The sequence below is a fragment of the Lytechinus variegatus genome, chromosome 16 (genome assembly GCF_018143015.1).
Source record: "Lytechinus variegatus isolate NC3 chromosome 16, Lvar_3.0, whole genome shotgun sequence".
In the NCBI taxonomy this organism is placed as follows: Eukaryota; Metazoa; Echinodermata; class Echinoidea; order Temnopleuroida; family Toxopneustidae; genus Lytechinus; species Lytechinus variegatus.
Window position 1 is genome coordinate 2,060,686 of NC_054755.1, and position 16,682 is coordinate 2,077,367.

At 36.5% G+C, this 16,682-nt stretch overlaps 1 protein-coding gene across 4 annotated transcripts in view; it reads right to left on the reverse strand.

Annotated features, from left to right (window-relative positions):
• LOC121429784 (E3 SUMO-protein ligase RanBP2-like) overlaps window positions 1-16,682 on the reverse strand; it is a 54,599-nt gene that overhangs the window by 25,710 nt on the left and 12,207 nt on the right. For all 4 annotated transcript variants that reach the window (XM_041627013.1, XM_041627012.1, XM_041627011.1 and 1 more), the window contains exons 3-16: window positions 16,179-16,285; window positions 15,117-15,179; window positions 14,509-14,670; window positions 13,667-13,812; window positions 12,787-12,934; window positions 12,022-12,190; window positions 11,468-11,547; window positions 9,653-9,797; window positions 8,805-8,992; window positions 5,906-6,072; window positions 3,466-3,589; window positions 2,833-2,954; window positions 2,343-2,403; window positions 1,080-1,217 (exon numbers count right to left, since the gene is read on the reverse strand). In XM_041627013.1, coding sequence (XP_041482947.1) covers window positions 1,080-1,217; window positions 2,343-2,403; window positions 2,833-2,954; window positions 3,466-3,589; window positions 5,906-6,072; window positions 8,805-8,992; window positions 9,653-9,797; window positions 11,468-11,547; window positions 12,022-12,190; window positions 12,787-12,934; window positions 13,667-13,812; window positions 14,509-14,670; window positions 15,117-15,179; window positions 16,179-16,285 — 1,820 coding nt within the window. The remainder of the gene's footprint in view (window positions 1-1,079; window positions 1,218-2,342; window positions 2,404-2,832; window positions 2,955-3,465; window positions 3,590-5,905; window positions 6,073-8,804; window positions 8,993-9,652; window positions 9,798-11,467; window positions 11,548-12,021; window positions 12,191-12,786; window positions 12,935-13,666; window positions 13,813-14,508; window positions 14,671-15,116; window positions 15,180-16,178; window positions 16,286-16,682) is intronic.

Sequence of the window (16,682 nt, forward strand, 5' to 3'; positions counted from 1 at the left end):
TCCACAGAGGCCAACACATGAAGCATCTAAATAAAATAAACAATGAACACGTTATCAAACTTCAATTATATTTCTTCAAAGTATCTACTGTGATCTTATCAACTGGTTTATTCTCTGTCTCCACAGAGGCCAACACATGTAGCATCTAAACAAAATAAAACAATGAACACATTATCAAACTTCAATTATATTTCTTCAAAGTATCTACTGTGATCTTATCAACTGGTTTATTCTCTGTCTCCACAGAGGCCAACACATGAAGCATCTAAACAAAATAAAACAATGAACACATTATCAAACTTCAATTATATTTCTTCAACATATCTACTGTGATCTTATCAACTGGTTTATTCTCTGTCTCCATAGAGGCCAACACATGAAGCATCTAAACCAAAATAGGCAATGAACACATTATCAAACTTCAATTATATTTCCCTTTCCTGTTAAATATAAACATTATTTCCTTCCCTTTTCACAAAGGTCATTTTTTTAACATCAAGTCATCAAACTTTTTATCATGAAAGAATACAAATGTATATACTAGGTTTATTCATCGCATTTGTTTACAGAAAGTGTCATTCCCTAAAATCCCTAATAGAAAAACAAGAACTTGTAGTGTGGTATTCCTTGAAGAGCTAGAAAGGGCTAAGAGAAGGAAGAAAACTAAAGGGATCATGAAGCATGGCTTATTGGTATATTACCACTTTGATTTTAAAGAGCACATAGTAGAAACTGTTGTAATGATTTTTTTAGAAAATCAATTGTAATTTGACTGTCAGCCAATCAAAAGCAAATATTTGGGACTTGCTCCAATTGCCTGAGTTACGTTTGATTGCATTTTATTCTGCCAGAGGCTACTGATCAAATGAATGTTAACGGTGATACAATTCCACTTGGTCTCCTATCTGTTAGTCTATTTGCTGTAGTTAAATCATAACCTGGTCTGATGATGGTGATGAAGATGATGGTGGTGATGATGATGGTGATGATGATAATAATGATGATGATGATGGTAATAATGATTTTGAAGATGATGATGATGGTGATTACAACAATAATAAATGTGGATTGAAACATACCATAGCTTTTGCAAAGAGAGCCTTTGGTGATTTAGCTTTAGCAAGGTTAGACAGCGCCACCTGGTGTTGACCTTTCTCAAAGAGCGACTCAGCGATCACTACAGCACCTTCATCAAGTAACTTAGCAACCTGACCATCCTACAGAGAAAATTAAAAAAGAGCGTAAATTGTGAAATTACTGCACTGTACAACCTTGGGAATTATGGACACACATAGATTTTTTTTCTTTTTACAAATGCCTGCAGTAAGCACACATAACTGTTTTGTAATATTATTACTTTCTTATGTTTTCTATGAGAGATATGAAAATAAATACTGAATTGAATCACTCGACAGTCACAAAGAAGAAAACATAAAGTGATATATTTTAAATCAGACCTTTTTTGAGTAATTGTTAAACATTTCATATTTTTCAAAAACATATTTCAAGAGTTTAATGAAATAACTAACAAGTGGAATGCCTCTGGCCATCTCACCTGCATCACGCAATTCAAAATAGCAGCAGTGCTGACTTTGAAAACTACTATAACTCGCACAAGATGTTCAGTGACACTTGGTTACTCTTATTTCTACCTGTTATAAACTAGACCAATACACTTACAGAGATAGGATGGTAATTCAACAAATACCCCCAATGTGGCAAAAATTCATTGACCTCACATGACCTCTGACCTTGATCATGTGACCTGAAATTTGCACAGGATATTCAGTGATACCTGATTACACTTATGTCCAAGTGTCAAAAGTCAGATCAATAAACTTTCAAAGTCATGAGTTTAAAATGAACTAGGTCCATATATTTTCTAAGTTATGATGACATTTCAAAAACTTAACCTCAGGTTAAGATTTTGATGTTGATTCCCCCAACATGGTCTAAGTTCATTGACCCTAAATGACCTTTGACCTTGGTCATGTGACATGAAACTCTAATAGGATGTTCAGTAATACTTGATTAACCTTATGGCCAAGTTTCATGAACTAGGTCCATATACTTTCTAAGTTATGATGTCATTTCAAAAAACTTAACCTCAGGTTAAGATTTGATGTTGACGCCGCCGCCGTCGGAAAAGCGGCGCCTATAGTCTCACTCTGCTATGCAGGTGAGACAAAAACTGTACCAATAACAGATGTAAGGAGAGGAGAGGAAACGAGAGAAGAGATTAGATGAAGGATGAGAAAAGAGAAAGTGATAGGGAAGAAGAGTAATGGAGAGGGGGGGGGGGGGAAGAGAGGGAGGAAAAGGAATGTCAGTTTAAAACTTACTTCAAATGGTTTGTGGACATGTGAAAACATTGGCTTCTTTGGATGTAGGACTGCTCGATGACTGGTAAGAGAACAAAACATCAGAAGCGTAAGGTGTCATTCAATCTTAGCCTTCACACATTTGCATTAAAGATATATAAATAAGGGTAATAATAACAGCAAGTTCCTTGAGAGTTGTGAAGAGTGGAAACCATTATCATTATTATAATCAACAAATTCTATAATGAAATCATATAACTGCAAACAGATGCAACAAGCTAGATGTACAATGATGAGTTGAACATAGATGAAAGAGCATATAAAACAGCCATGCCCCCTCGATCCAGACATTGTCTACAAGGACATAAACAAGGGAACATTCAAAAAAAGATTTCACTGACACTTTTGGTCTGAGCCAATCAAATGCAAGGATTGTGATAGCTTATAACAATAGTCAGAACAAACTCACTGACCATTTGTTTCATGAAAGGCTCCCTTGATGTTAACATACCTGGCCATCATCTTGAGATGATCTAATGCAGCTTCCCAGTAAAGAACACTCATGGCTTGGTATGCCTCACGACGATCACGCCGGTCGTTAGGATCTTGTGACTCCTTCCGAAGCTCTTCAACCTTGTCAGGAAAACAACATGAAAATCATATTAAAAGGAAAATCTATGGTGTGATAAAGAAGATATCTATATTCATTAACATATGTGTTTAAAATGGTTTCAAATCCTATAAATATATATTTTTTAAATGTATTTTCATAACAAAATGTTTATTGTAACCCAAAACTCCATAGAATAATAAAATCTTAAATGTCTGAAACCACTTTCTTTCATTTTTACTTCACATCATGATCTGTTTGAGTCATGATAAAATGATAGCAATTCAACTTTCATAGGAACTACATACCTGAGAACAAAGAAATATAAAGACATTCCCCAAAATAAAAACATTCTTGAATTTATCATTCGATATTACAGAAAAATTTTTCACAGAATTATGAATGGTAATTTTCTTTTTCAAACTGTAGGAATAACCCATATACATGTACCCATAACATCTATATACTTAAAGACAATGCCTAAATGGTAAATTGTTGAGAGTCACTGAGAATTTTCTAAATCCATAAACTCACTCTTGCACTGAACGTCCTTCCCAGCTCAACAAGAAGCTGAGTCTCCATTCCATGATTCTTCTGACATCGGAGAACTTCCAGTCCTTTCTTGGCCGTCAGCCGAAACTTGCCAAGGTCCACTGGCCTGTCAGGAAAGAGAATATTCCAAAATGAACAGCCTTACTATCAAATCTTATCCAGGCATGTATTTGGCACTCGCAGGATTCCTTCCCAACACAGAGCTTACAGGCGTGTCAATGGCACTTACAGGTGCTGGCATAGCATGTGTGTACATGCCTTACATCCTTGTGGTCAATTACTTCTTCCTCAACCACCTCGTTCTCATAGCCACCATATCTCTCTACAGCCACACTGCTGGGACAATGCTTCTGCCATTCATAACCGAACAATGCAATTTTATTCTGAATTGTACAATCTCTTAGAATATATCTGAAGATAAAGAACACATTATTCTTGGTGATTTCAACAGCGATTACCAAGTCAATGATTCTCTTGTTGATATTCCATTATATGTTATTTAATGTTTACTTGCTCTCACACATATTGTTACGAAAGCCACTCAAATCACACCAACTTCCTCAAAATCTATAGACTTAAAATAGTACAATTCCAGAACAACATTTACTTTACGATGTCGCTAAGATTGCCCTCAGTGACCATTATTTAATTTTTCACATGTACTGATCTCAAACCAGATGAGCCTTGACATAAACTCGCCATATACAGAGATTTTAAGAAATTTGATGAATCTCAATTTCTTGAAGATATTTGTGAATGTAGCATATTACATAATAATGAACGGAGTGTATCAGAATTGATTGAACATGATTAACATGTATATGGACTGAATGGAAGCAAGCCTATTTGGCAATTTGTGACAAACATGCTCCGATCAAACAGGTGCATGTAAAAAATAGGTTCAACCCTTGGATAAATATTTTAGAACTCATGTATCAAAAGGATTATTTGAAAGGTAAGCTGATAAGAGTGATGATTTCAAAGACAAATATAGCAAGGCAAGAAATCTAGTCACCAGTTCTATCCGTGAGAGTAAAAAGAATTACTTTGATGAAATCTCGAACAAATTCAAGAATAATGCTCGTAAGGTCTGGAAGAATATTAACATGGCAACCGGTAACTCAAAATTCATTATCTCTATTCATCATGATCTATCACTCAATTTATTCAATGACTACTTTGCTAAGGTTTGGCGCAAAATTGCAAATTTGTTTCATGATAAAAAAATCTATTTGGAGAAGCCCTGACTGTACTCATAGATTTATTTTTGACACAATGCCTGAGAGTACAGTTTTTAAATTACTATCTGGCTTAGAGACAAATAGTAACCTTGATATACTGGGTTTGATTCGAAATTACTTCGCATAGCTGTGCCACTCATACAAACGTCCATGATATCTGTTTTTAATTATTGTAAGTTTTGTAAGTCCCACCGATCTATTCATAAATCAAAGTGGCAGCCATTTGAGAAAAGAGTGACTATTTTTTTAGTATATTAGCATATCAATGCATTTATGGGCTTGAACCCTCGAGATTGTGTAATTAAGTCGAAATGTATTTTGACAGACATGATATCAATACTAGAAATTATGAATACTTAAATGCAGTCTTGCCAAACCCAATATGGAATTTGTTAAATCATCTTAATATAAGGCTATAAGTTTGGGACTCTATGCCCACATCAATGCAAAATATCAAATTCCTGCAATCTTTTAAACATGTATACAAAGCTGCCAATTTTAACTAATGTCTTTCTTATTCTTTTATCATTTATTTTGCTCACCTTTTAAATATTTGTCTATTTTCTACAATTTTTTCAGTGAATACTTAATGTTGTTCTTTATGTTAATCTTGTTCCAACTCGTAATTTACTTAGAGTATTGTATTGGTTTTTTATGTAAGTTTCTCAGATGAATTCCCTATTGTCATTGTGTTATATTGAAATGTATTTGTTATTTTGATATATACTTGACGATTCTTTATTATATTCATTTTTCAACATGCAGTATCATGACTACGATGTAAAAAAGCCATGCTGATCATGTTTTTATCCTGTATGAATAAATTCAAATAATAAATAAATGAAATGAAAATAAGTGAATAAATAAATTAAATAAATATATGAATTGAAAATAAATAAATAAATAAATCTATCCATTGTGGCAACCTTCAGAATTTAACTATCCAAAACTGGAAAACTGCAAAAAATGTGAATTACACCAGGAACACTGTATGCTGGCTGAGAACACACACACAAAAAAAACACCAGAAAGAAGTACCTTATAGTTATAAATGTTCTATAATCAACATTATAATTAGATCTGCTGGTATAAAACGGGTCTAATTCGTGACTATGTGACCAGTGAATTTTTCACGACTCTAATCAAATTTACTTTTACCCTCCTCTCCATTTCAAACTTACTTAGCCTTTCCACTGTAAAGCTGATAGACGGACATATACCAATCAAGCTGTTCTTCAGAATAACAATTGACCAATAGGGCGACAGGAATATTCAAACCAGCCAATCCCTGCTGATGTAGGTTACGTAGCTGGGCTCGGGCGATGAAGATGCTGGCATATAGGAATGCCTGGAAGGGAATATGAAAGAGAGAAACCTTGAATACACCCATACATTTGAAATAGATTGGTCAATAATCTTATAACAAGATTCACATTCAGAAAGGGGTTTTAACTATTTTATTCCATTCTAAATTGAATGTGGTTGGAAAAGAATAATTTCAGAGATGCCAAACTGCTAGTAATTTTTTCAATTTTGATCAATAAAAACAGAATTCAAATGAATAGGTGTTCATCTTTCTACAGGATGTGTGCGTATCAATAGAGAGATGATGAAAACTTGCATTACTCTAATCATCTCTGCAACCTGTTTCAGTTAGCAGACCTGCTAACCTCTGGGAATGAAAAACTGTATTCTGTGATAAAAAACTGTATTTTTCCCAAAAAAAGTGTATTTTATAATAAAGTGCTTGGTGCACTCGCTCATCGCGGCGCTCAAGCTGCATGCAAGCTACAATTAGCACTGCTCTTGCAGATGAAAAAAACAAAGATTGAAACATGTGTATATCTTCACCCTGGTTTTAACAAAATGATTGAAAAAAAAGTTACCTGAAATTACATTGATCTAATAACCATATTTGTGTAGGTTTTATGAAATAGAGACATATAGAAATGATTTTCTCAAGAAATTACGATTTGTAAAAAAAAAAATTAATTTTTTTTTTTACTTTTATAAAAAAAAAAATATGTACTACCGTAACGGTGTATTAACCGCACCCCCAACTTTGGACTAAAAAAAAAAAAAAAAAAAAATTCTCACATTTACATGCATATTTGAGGTACGAAGAAACAAAATCTAAGTTTTTAAGATTTCAAAGTATCCAAAGAGATTACCGGTATGCGGAAATATGCTGTTCTTGATCAATTCATCTACAAATGTTAGAAAGAAAGAACGGTCCCGACAATATTGGCAACTTACACACTCACTCACCTCACAGTCACAGTGTACACACACAGCACTGCCATTACATTGCAAACTACGATACAGTACCAGTCATGCCAGTACATCTTATCAAATTATGATCTGTGTCTTTCCCAGCGTAGGAGGAAGAAACATTCACATTTCTTGCATCACAATCTCACAATCACTTTCAGAAATTTGATGTCTTAGCATGAATTTTGGATACAGGATTACAGGAAGGTTCAAGAAACAAAGAAATTGACATTTTTTCCAGTTGTTTTTTACGGCTTCGTGCCGTCTCTCTCGTGCGTGGTTTACATGGTATCTTATGAAAAGCAAACAGGAAGGAAAAAAAAACAAGCTGGCGCGAAACGGGACTTTGAATAGCGCCAGCTTAAGTCGCACTATAACCACATTACAACGCAATCTCTAAGCTCACTCAACTCTCGCTCAGCGGTGACAAAATATTACCGAGTATGCTTGGCGTCTCTTTTAAATTAGCCAGGGAACTTCACTACTTTGAATCGAGAATAAAGTCAAAATTAGTGTCATGAAGGTGGGTGCGTTTGTTATGGACAACATTTAATTAATGTAATAATCGCTTCCCATTACCCGCAGCTCATACCCCTCTAAACGACATTGCCTGGGCGGCTACGCCCGGCCACTCGATGTGTTGTGATCTGGCAGACATCTTACATGTACGGGAGGGGTTACGGCGGGCTGGCTCAGACCCGTCACCGTGTATAAACCGCACCCCCGACTTTTGCTTCTATCCCGCCGAGAAAAAGGTGCAGTTAATACACCGTTACTTACGGTACTCTATTTTGGTTGCAAAAACTTACTAAATACGCCTAAAACGTACTGGTTGGCAGGTCTGAGTAAGTATCTTTGTGTGTTGTATTTGAGAGTCAATATGCCACAGCTCCTTTGATTAGAGCAAGTTTAAGACCAAAATTACTCATATAGACTTTCCTTTACTCATGAGGATAATGTTGGACACACCTATGCGCTGCAGACTGCGTCAGCTGCCCGTCGGAACCAACGTTATACCACGCTTTTACGAAGATGTCATGTTCTTAATGCCCGAACCATGAAGATTCTCAGTCTATGCATGCTTGGGCTACTGTTTCAAGATTCTGGTAAGTTGGCTCTGCCTCGTTCTGCAGCGTAAAGTGACGTCAGCAGATGTTTAGGCTAATGCCGATGCAGCCAAGAGCAGTGCAGCATATAAGTGCTCAGCATGTGTGCATGTGCTAGCGAATGGCTGATGATTGACATCTGCATGCAAATTACATCAATGATCATCGTAACAAAGATGACGGCGAGTACAGCACGTAACAAAACCATCTGACAGCACCCTCTTGGGGGCTCAGGAGAAAGGAGAGATTTTAGGGTTATAGTGATTCAGTTCACATTTCGTCTCCTGGCCACAGGTGATGGCAACTACATGTACCATGCAAAACTTGACTGTGATTAGATGCTGAGCCATGTTACCATGGTAGTTGCCATAAAAGGAAAGTTACAACAGTTGCAAGTCTTTTATGAAACAGACCCCAGGGGCTCATCTTACAAAGAGTTACGATCGATCCAATCAATTGTAACTCTATGGAAATCCATCAATATAGTTTTTTCACAGGAAATGTGCAGTGTCTTTTGTAAACAAAGGAGAACACAATGAAATGTCAAGAAATAAATGAATATATGGATATACATTCATTTCTAGAAAAAATGTGAGCAAACACGCCATTTTATACGTCGACTTTGCTGGCTTTCCATAGTTGCGATTGATCGGATCAATCACAAGTCTTTGTAAGACGGGGCCCAAATGATTAGCAGTGTTACCTCAAGATCCAGAATGCACAGGTTATCAACCGATGTGTTGTCAAGGTTCCTTGTACTGATCGCAAGACGGTTAAAGGTCACTTCGACGAACGACCCCAGGTCAGGAAGGATGTCATCCTGCCGTACGTCCCACTGGAGACCGAGCCATACAAGACGTTGAAGGTTGGTGGTTCCACCTTCTATGGAAGCTGCAGGTGGAAGAACAAAGAAAGTACAGAATACCATGGTAGAGGATGCCACTTAGAATTGATTAAAAAAAGTCTGAAAACCATCTAGAATGACCCCTTCCCTTCATGAAAAAGGTGTCTTTTGGGGCCAAAAAAGGTTGGAAAAAATTCAGACCTTAGTCTGAATAGTGGCATCCCTGTGTTGTAGAGGTACAGTGGCTCAGTGGATAAGTCTCTGGAATTTGAACCACAAGGTCCAAGGATCAAATCCCACTGCAGTACTCCCATCATTTGGTAAGGCATTCATCTACGCTTGCCTCCCTTCACTCAGGTGTAGTAAATGGGTATCCGGTCGGGAGAGATTCCTTGAATGTTTGAGTGTTTGATCAGCGCAGCTGTGCTACTAATATAATCATGATCATAATCATAATCATAATCACTGAAACCTAAAACATGATAGAATTGACATTGATTCAAAGACTTGATCTAATGCTCAATCCATGTGCAGAATCTTAACCACAGTTATCAGTATGAACACAACCTACCCAAATCTAAGCAAACATCTATCAAAACGTACCTTTGTCATATTGAAAGACTATTAACTGTGTCAGGAAATTCTAATATTATTTGTATGAACACACAGCCCCCTCATTAACAGACAACAGGTCAGTATTAACATACCTTTGTCATATTTGAAGACTGTGTTAACCATGTCTGGTATTTCTATGTTTGTTGTTTGTATGAACACATCATCCATCATGAGAAAGGATTGCCTTGGATCAGGATTCTGGATGCCATACATCTGCTCAAACAACCTTTGCCGACCCTATGGTAGAATGAATCAACAAAATATAAAGAAAATAAAACAAAATAAATAATACACTACATAAGGTCACAATAGAGACAGACATTTGGTGAAGCACATTAAGACATAACACTATAGCATAGTTTTTTTTCCATAGATGTCTCACGGCATGAGCAGGACTCACATCCACTCACAGGGGCGGATCCAGCTTTCACCAATAGGGGGGGCCGAAAAATATTTTGATCAACATTTTTCTCGATTGGCTGCTACAATCTGGCTTTTTTTGGGGGGTTTTTCACGGGGTAGTCCTAAGTAAAGACTGAACTTTTAAGTATATGTTAGTTTTTATTGCTATAAACAATATTAGGTATCTCATGTGGTTTTAATATATAATGCGAGCTAAAAATCTTTGATATTTTATGTCCTTAGAACTGAAGATTCAGAGCAGTCTTTTCAATCATGAACAAAGATAAGGATCCAACGAAACAATGCGAGCGCGAAGCGCGAGCCGAAATTTTATCATATAGTAACGTGAAAAGTGACTCAATTAGGACTGTTTTTAGTGATTATTGAAGAGGATAAAGTATCACCAAATAAATAATGTGAGTGCGAGCTCAAAATTTCTAAAAATCCGACCTGAAAAAAATGAACAGTCTAAGCGCGTTTTTATTTAAATAAACAAGCTGTGCGTCTCAAGCAATTAAATGCGAGCGCGAAGCATGAGATTATTTTTTTGGTATACTGACATGATAAAGGAGCATTTTGACAAATTTTGGTAAAAATTTCCAAAGAGCATATGTATCTCACAATTAAACAATGCGAGCGCGCAGCGCGAGCCCAACATTTCGATACACATTAACAATTTGTGTATAATCAAACAAAATAATAAATGCTTGATGTGCTAGAGAATCGTGTGCAAATTGATATCAGAACTGGATATATTGTATATATACATGTACTGGTTATATATTAGTGTCATTTAACCCTCTTGAATGGGATTCATTACACAGGCAATGCGAGCGCGAAGCGCGGTCGAAAAACTTTATATAAAGTCTATTTTCCAATTCTTCCTCTCACTTTTTTTTTGTTTTCTTTCGAGGTCGGGCCGGTCGTTACAAAGCTGTAAATTACACATCATGGGTAAAATACCTCTTTCTTACTTTTCTTTCTTTTTTTCGTAGTTTCTATCAAGGTAAAGAGTAAACTTTTTTCTGCAGGTTGTCAAAAAATAGGGGGGGCCGGGGCCGGCTCGGCCCCCTCCTGGATCCGCGCCTGACTCATGCTGGGATCAGACAATATTATGAGAAACAAGTGTTCTGACTGAGCTATTCTGCCTCTTAGACGAGGTGTTCTGACAGTTATATTGTTAGTGTAGTAGGTGGTCCTTTTCAGGAACAACACTTGCCCAAGAAATATACATGGTGTACCGTGAAACCTACTACACTATTCTTCTTCATCATGGAAACCTTCAGAAGTTACATTGTTCCTACTACCCTGAATCTTCAAGATGTGAGAGTGGATTCTATACTTGCATAAGCAGTGTTAGATCATCATAAGTGAATAGATGCACTGCCTTAAAGCAATTATGACTAATCAATCAGGCAGAACAGAGAAACCCTATCATGATACCTTGACTTCCCGACGAGGTATTGAGAAGTAGGAATCATCGTACCTGTTTGGTGCACACTTACCTGTTTGGAGCAAAGTTTAGATCGACAAGCTTCCAACCAATCCTCATCATGTTTCTTCACCAATCCGTTCAACATGTGACCTGTGGAGATGGTACACATTAAAACAATGATAATGTAAAATTTACCCAGGGCAGCCACTGCAGTTGCAAAAACTGTTCTCCCAGGGGGCCCTGCTTCACATGATAATGTTATGTTATCATGATGTTAATAGGATTACTGATAATGACAACAATTTTCTGGAAATCACTCAGGACAGGGCTTAAAATAATAAAAAGCTATTCAAGGCCATTGCCATACATGTGCATACCATCTAGATTGGCCTCAATACCTCCCCCCTCTTCTTACCAGTCTTGGACATTTGCGATGCCCTATTCAATCCCATTTCTGCTGAAATACACATATGTTCCCTTCAGAAAGTGAACTTGCCTTGCCCGAAATATAAAGAAATTTAGGGCCTGTCGGGAAAATTATCGATAATCAGCATTATAGTCGGCTTTCATGCAGTTATTTTCAACCCAAAGCATGTTGTGTTGTAGAACAAGGACACTACTTACAGACTTCACTCAGCCTCTCTGCACCCAGCCGTTTCAGCCTCACGGACAATCCGTCCATGCGTTCTGTCTTCAAGGGTAGCTCTGTGATGGGACTGAAGGGCGCCACCTGTAGGCTGACCAGGTAACAGGCTGCAGCCATCTCCACCACGTCAGAGAGTGATACAGAACCCTGGATGGTGGCCAAGAAAAATTCTTTCAAAATCTTACACAAAATGGTGGCCCCAAAATTCAACATATTTCAAAATGCATTTTCTTTCAACTGCTTTCAAACATTTTAAAATAAATCTTTACTATCTCGACCCTGATGCATTGAAACAAGTAGAGCACACGAGCAGTGATCCTTGATCCCCGTTTTTTTCAAATTTCATGCAATAGATCCAAATACTTTCAAAGTTATGACACTATTTCGAAACATAATCAGGGGTAAGATTTTAATGTTGATACCACAACAAAGTCAAAGTTCATTGACCCTAAATGACCTCAGACCTTGTTCATATGACATATTTTTGGCTGCTTTGGTCTGTACAAAGTGAAACACTACCAAAAAAGTAAAATTTGTCCGTCACAAGTAAATCATAATTTTCTATCAAATAGAGACAAGTCCCCCCTCCCAAAAAAAAGAAAAAAGAAAATAAAATGAAGTAAAACAAAACTTATCAAAGATATCTTAAAGCACATTTTGAATTGATTAAAAATTAAAATCGATTAACAATAATCTTTTTTTAGAAAAGAATCAAACTCAATTCGTTATTTTTTAATACTAACCACAACAGCCATCTTCAGATACAGAGTTGCAAGATGGAAGAAGATTTGACCTTTGACCTCCTGTACCACGGCATCACCTTGAGGGCGCTGTAGGGCATTCCCGACTGTCGGCATGAAGTCACTGGTCTGAATGAGCAGTTTGTCTAATCTATAATAATAAAGAAATTTTTATTCATAGTCCAGCTTAAAAAATCATGTTCAGTACCCAAATAATTCATAATAGAGAAAAAACTCATGAACTTTCCGCCACTACAGACGAATACTGTAATATCTTGCTTCTTTCGTCATAAGTTGACACTCAACATGAAAAAATTTGGTGCCTTTTCAATTGCATTGGCCAGATACATAATGATGATGTTACATTGCTTTTTCATTCTTGTTTATATAAGATTCTTTAAGTAAATAAATATTTTCTTAGATGGCTACACTATCACTGCAGTAATTTAGCAGCCCTAGGTTTTATAATGCTACCAATGGACTTATTTCATCTCCTTACCACTCGTTTCAAAAAGATACTATTTTTATTTGTGAGAATATCAATGTAATTGTAAAACTGTTTAACAATAACAAATCAAATGGGCAACAATAAAAATATGTATTTCTGACCCCCTATTTGTGGGACCATTCTGAAATGACTTGTCTCTGTTAGAAGTTCATATGAAAAGTTGTCATACTCTCAAATCATCATGGCTTAGCCCGCTCATGACCAGAAGTAAGACTGAAGAAAAATGTGGGCCAGACATATAAAAAGAAATAATTATTTGTATACAATTGCACATATGGTAAAATTGAGTCTTTGTTCATTTTATGAATTCCAACAACATAAGAGAATGAATGACAGACTGCCTGAAAATGCTTTTATATCTACTGATTGACTTACGCTTGAATCTGTAGGAGGTTATGACTTGGTGGAGCTGAGCTTTTAGCAAGACCCAGACTGACCAGACTGTTGACCGCTAGCAGTAAACGGCTGTAGACCTGGACAAGAACACTGTCTGGATGACCGCTATTCTGGCTTATCATTGTCTAAATAAGGATAGAACAGAATAGGATGTCAACAGAATAAGATATCAATGATTTTCCATTTTCTAAATTCTAGCTACCTTTGACAAAGATGAAAATCCAAAGTTTGCAGTTTGGTAAGTATAACAATTAATTCAATTCACATAATACCACTGAAGTGAAAGAGTCTCAATCAAACGCAACTCCAAAAATCAATCGCAACTTGATTTTTAACCAATCAAATGCGTGTATTTGGGACCTGTGTTAGATTTACAAAGTTGTGTTTTAACCCAACTCTCTCGCTCTGCAACGGGCCCCAGACCTGGGTCCCCTCTTACAAAGAGATATGATTACTCCAATCAACCTCAAATGTATGGAAATCCATCATTGTCATAATTTTTTTTCCACAGGAAATTTGCACATGGTCCTTTGTAAGCAAGAAGAAGCACGATGAATTTTAAAGAAAACGATAGACGCAGGAAGATACATACATCAAACCTAGAAAATACTTTGATCAAACATGTCGATTATAGGTTGACATTTCTGGCTTTCCATAGTTGTGGTTGATTGGATCAATTGCAACTCTTTGTAAGACAGGGCCTGATCTTACAAACATAGGTTTAGACCTTGGGGGATGAGACCAAACGGTAAATAGACAAAGTGGCCCATATTCTGAACTCTGGTTTAAATCAAACTCGAACAAATGGCATTACTGATTACCTTGTAAAAGACAGCAGCTTTCTGCCACCATCTTGGTTCAAGATCAAAGCGACAAGCATCACCAACGGTAGCACAATGCTGGAATCCTTCTCTCATCTGGTTGGTCTCAAGGAGAATATCAACAAGCTTGATGTTCAGATAGATGTCATTGGAGTTGGAGTTCTAAGATTGAGAATACAAAAACAGTTATTGAAATATTAATATTCCGCTTTTATATATAGTACTTGACACATCTTCATGTCTATATTGCTAACTATCTGAGAAATTATATCAAAGAACTGGAAATGAACTCAATGTTGGGACGTTTCACCAATAATGAATTGGTTTCTTTGGGCGAATGATGATCCCGATGACAAGGCGGACCTTATAAAAATTTGAGATTGTGCAGATACAGTGCGCACTAAACTATGTTCATCTTCATGATGTCTCTAAGCACTTTAAAGGTATATTATCATCCAGGCTTGCCCACACACAATGTATGCACTTTTTCCACTCTCTGGAGAGTCTTGTTTTCAACACTTCATTCAGGCGAGACAAAAATATTGGATATTAAAAGAAAGGTAAATAGATCAATAATGTAAATTGATTTCATCTTAGTTTGCACTCACCAGCTTCTCTCTTAGATATTTTTCATATTCTCGAAGATTCTTGGTTGAACGGAGGATGTGTTCCTAGAGGAAAAAAACAACGCTATAAGTTATTCAATTCATCAATATGTAACAACGAGTATAAATAAAACTGTTATTTAGCTGTTCAAAAGACACTCAAAACGTTACTTTCAAACATTTTTTTCAGCACCGATTCAGTCAGCTAGGGTGAAAGTTGCTCAATAAAATTAATGCTTACTCTTAAGTGCTACACACACTTCAATATTATCAGTATGATTGAAGTGAAGAATATCAGAGAGAGAGTTAATAATGCCAAAGAGAGACTCCTCCTCTCATAATATGAAAGTCAACCAAATTAGAACTAAAGGCTTTGAGGAACAATTTTATTGACTCTTTAGAGCCTCCATTGAGTACACAGTACACATGCCTCATGTTTGTGAACATCAAATTCCAAACCTTGGGGGTGTTTCATGAAGGCATGTCAGCAATGACTACATTTCAAACTCTGTCAATTCAAGTGAAATCCTTGGTTTTGATTGGATGAGAAGCACTATCTGAGAGAATGACAACTAATCAGTGCTGACAAGTTTCATGAAAGGGTGGCCCTTTCTGCTCTCTCTGTTCCTATAATTCTTATGCATTTGACTGAAGTAGTTACATGGATTATAGCCCATCATCTTCACTATATTTTAGATAAATGTAATGCTTGTGAACTGCTTTTTAAAATGATAATAAGTTCTTATATAGCGCCGGTATCTGCCTCGCCTCTGCTGGGCGCTCATGGCGCTTCCTAAAAAAAGAGAAAATGTCTCACAAGTTTCAACTTCTTCAAACAGTGCTAAGAATCATCATTCAGTTCAAATCAAATACTGTCCTAGTAGTGCTACAATTATTTTATTCTTACTATGATGTTGGAGTGGGGAACAGAAAGGTCTTCAGGTAAGACTCGAAAATATGTAGAAATTATTCTTCTAGAAATTCAATATAGTCTAATTATTACAAGCTTTGGGCTTGAATGAATGAAGAGAGTGCTAACATTCAGCATACATTGGGTCATCTTACCCTGATTTTATGGATGATGCGATGATTTGGAAAGTACTTCTCTGCTCTCTCCACCCAGTAACGATGTTTATCTGCTTCAAATTGAACTTCACAGTAGAGTTCAGCAACTGATGAGATGTAAGAAAAGGATATATTGGTTCAAGAATATTTGAAGAAAAAAATATACAAGTAGGATTAACCTTTTTTGTTGTAAATGATGAATTAGAAGGTAAATATAAAAAGTAGTCAGTTCTGCCATTTCCAGACTCAGAAAGGGGGGCTGGCCTTGATTGCCCTCCTATCCCAATATCCTTTTTTTAAACTGAATTGCATTCTTTGCTTTCTTTTATGAGCAGGGCCCTGTTAAACAAAACCTTAATGATTCATAATACGTCTGATTTCAAGAATGATTTGACATCATGGTCAATGCAATCAGTCATAATAATGTGTTCTTTGATCATTGCTAAGCTTTGTGTATGGGGCCCCCAAGTGTACTCGGTAAATTGCCAATTCATCTACCGGTAT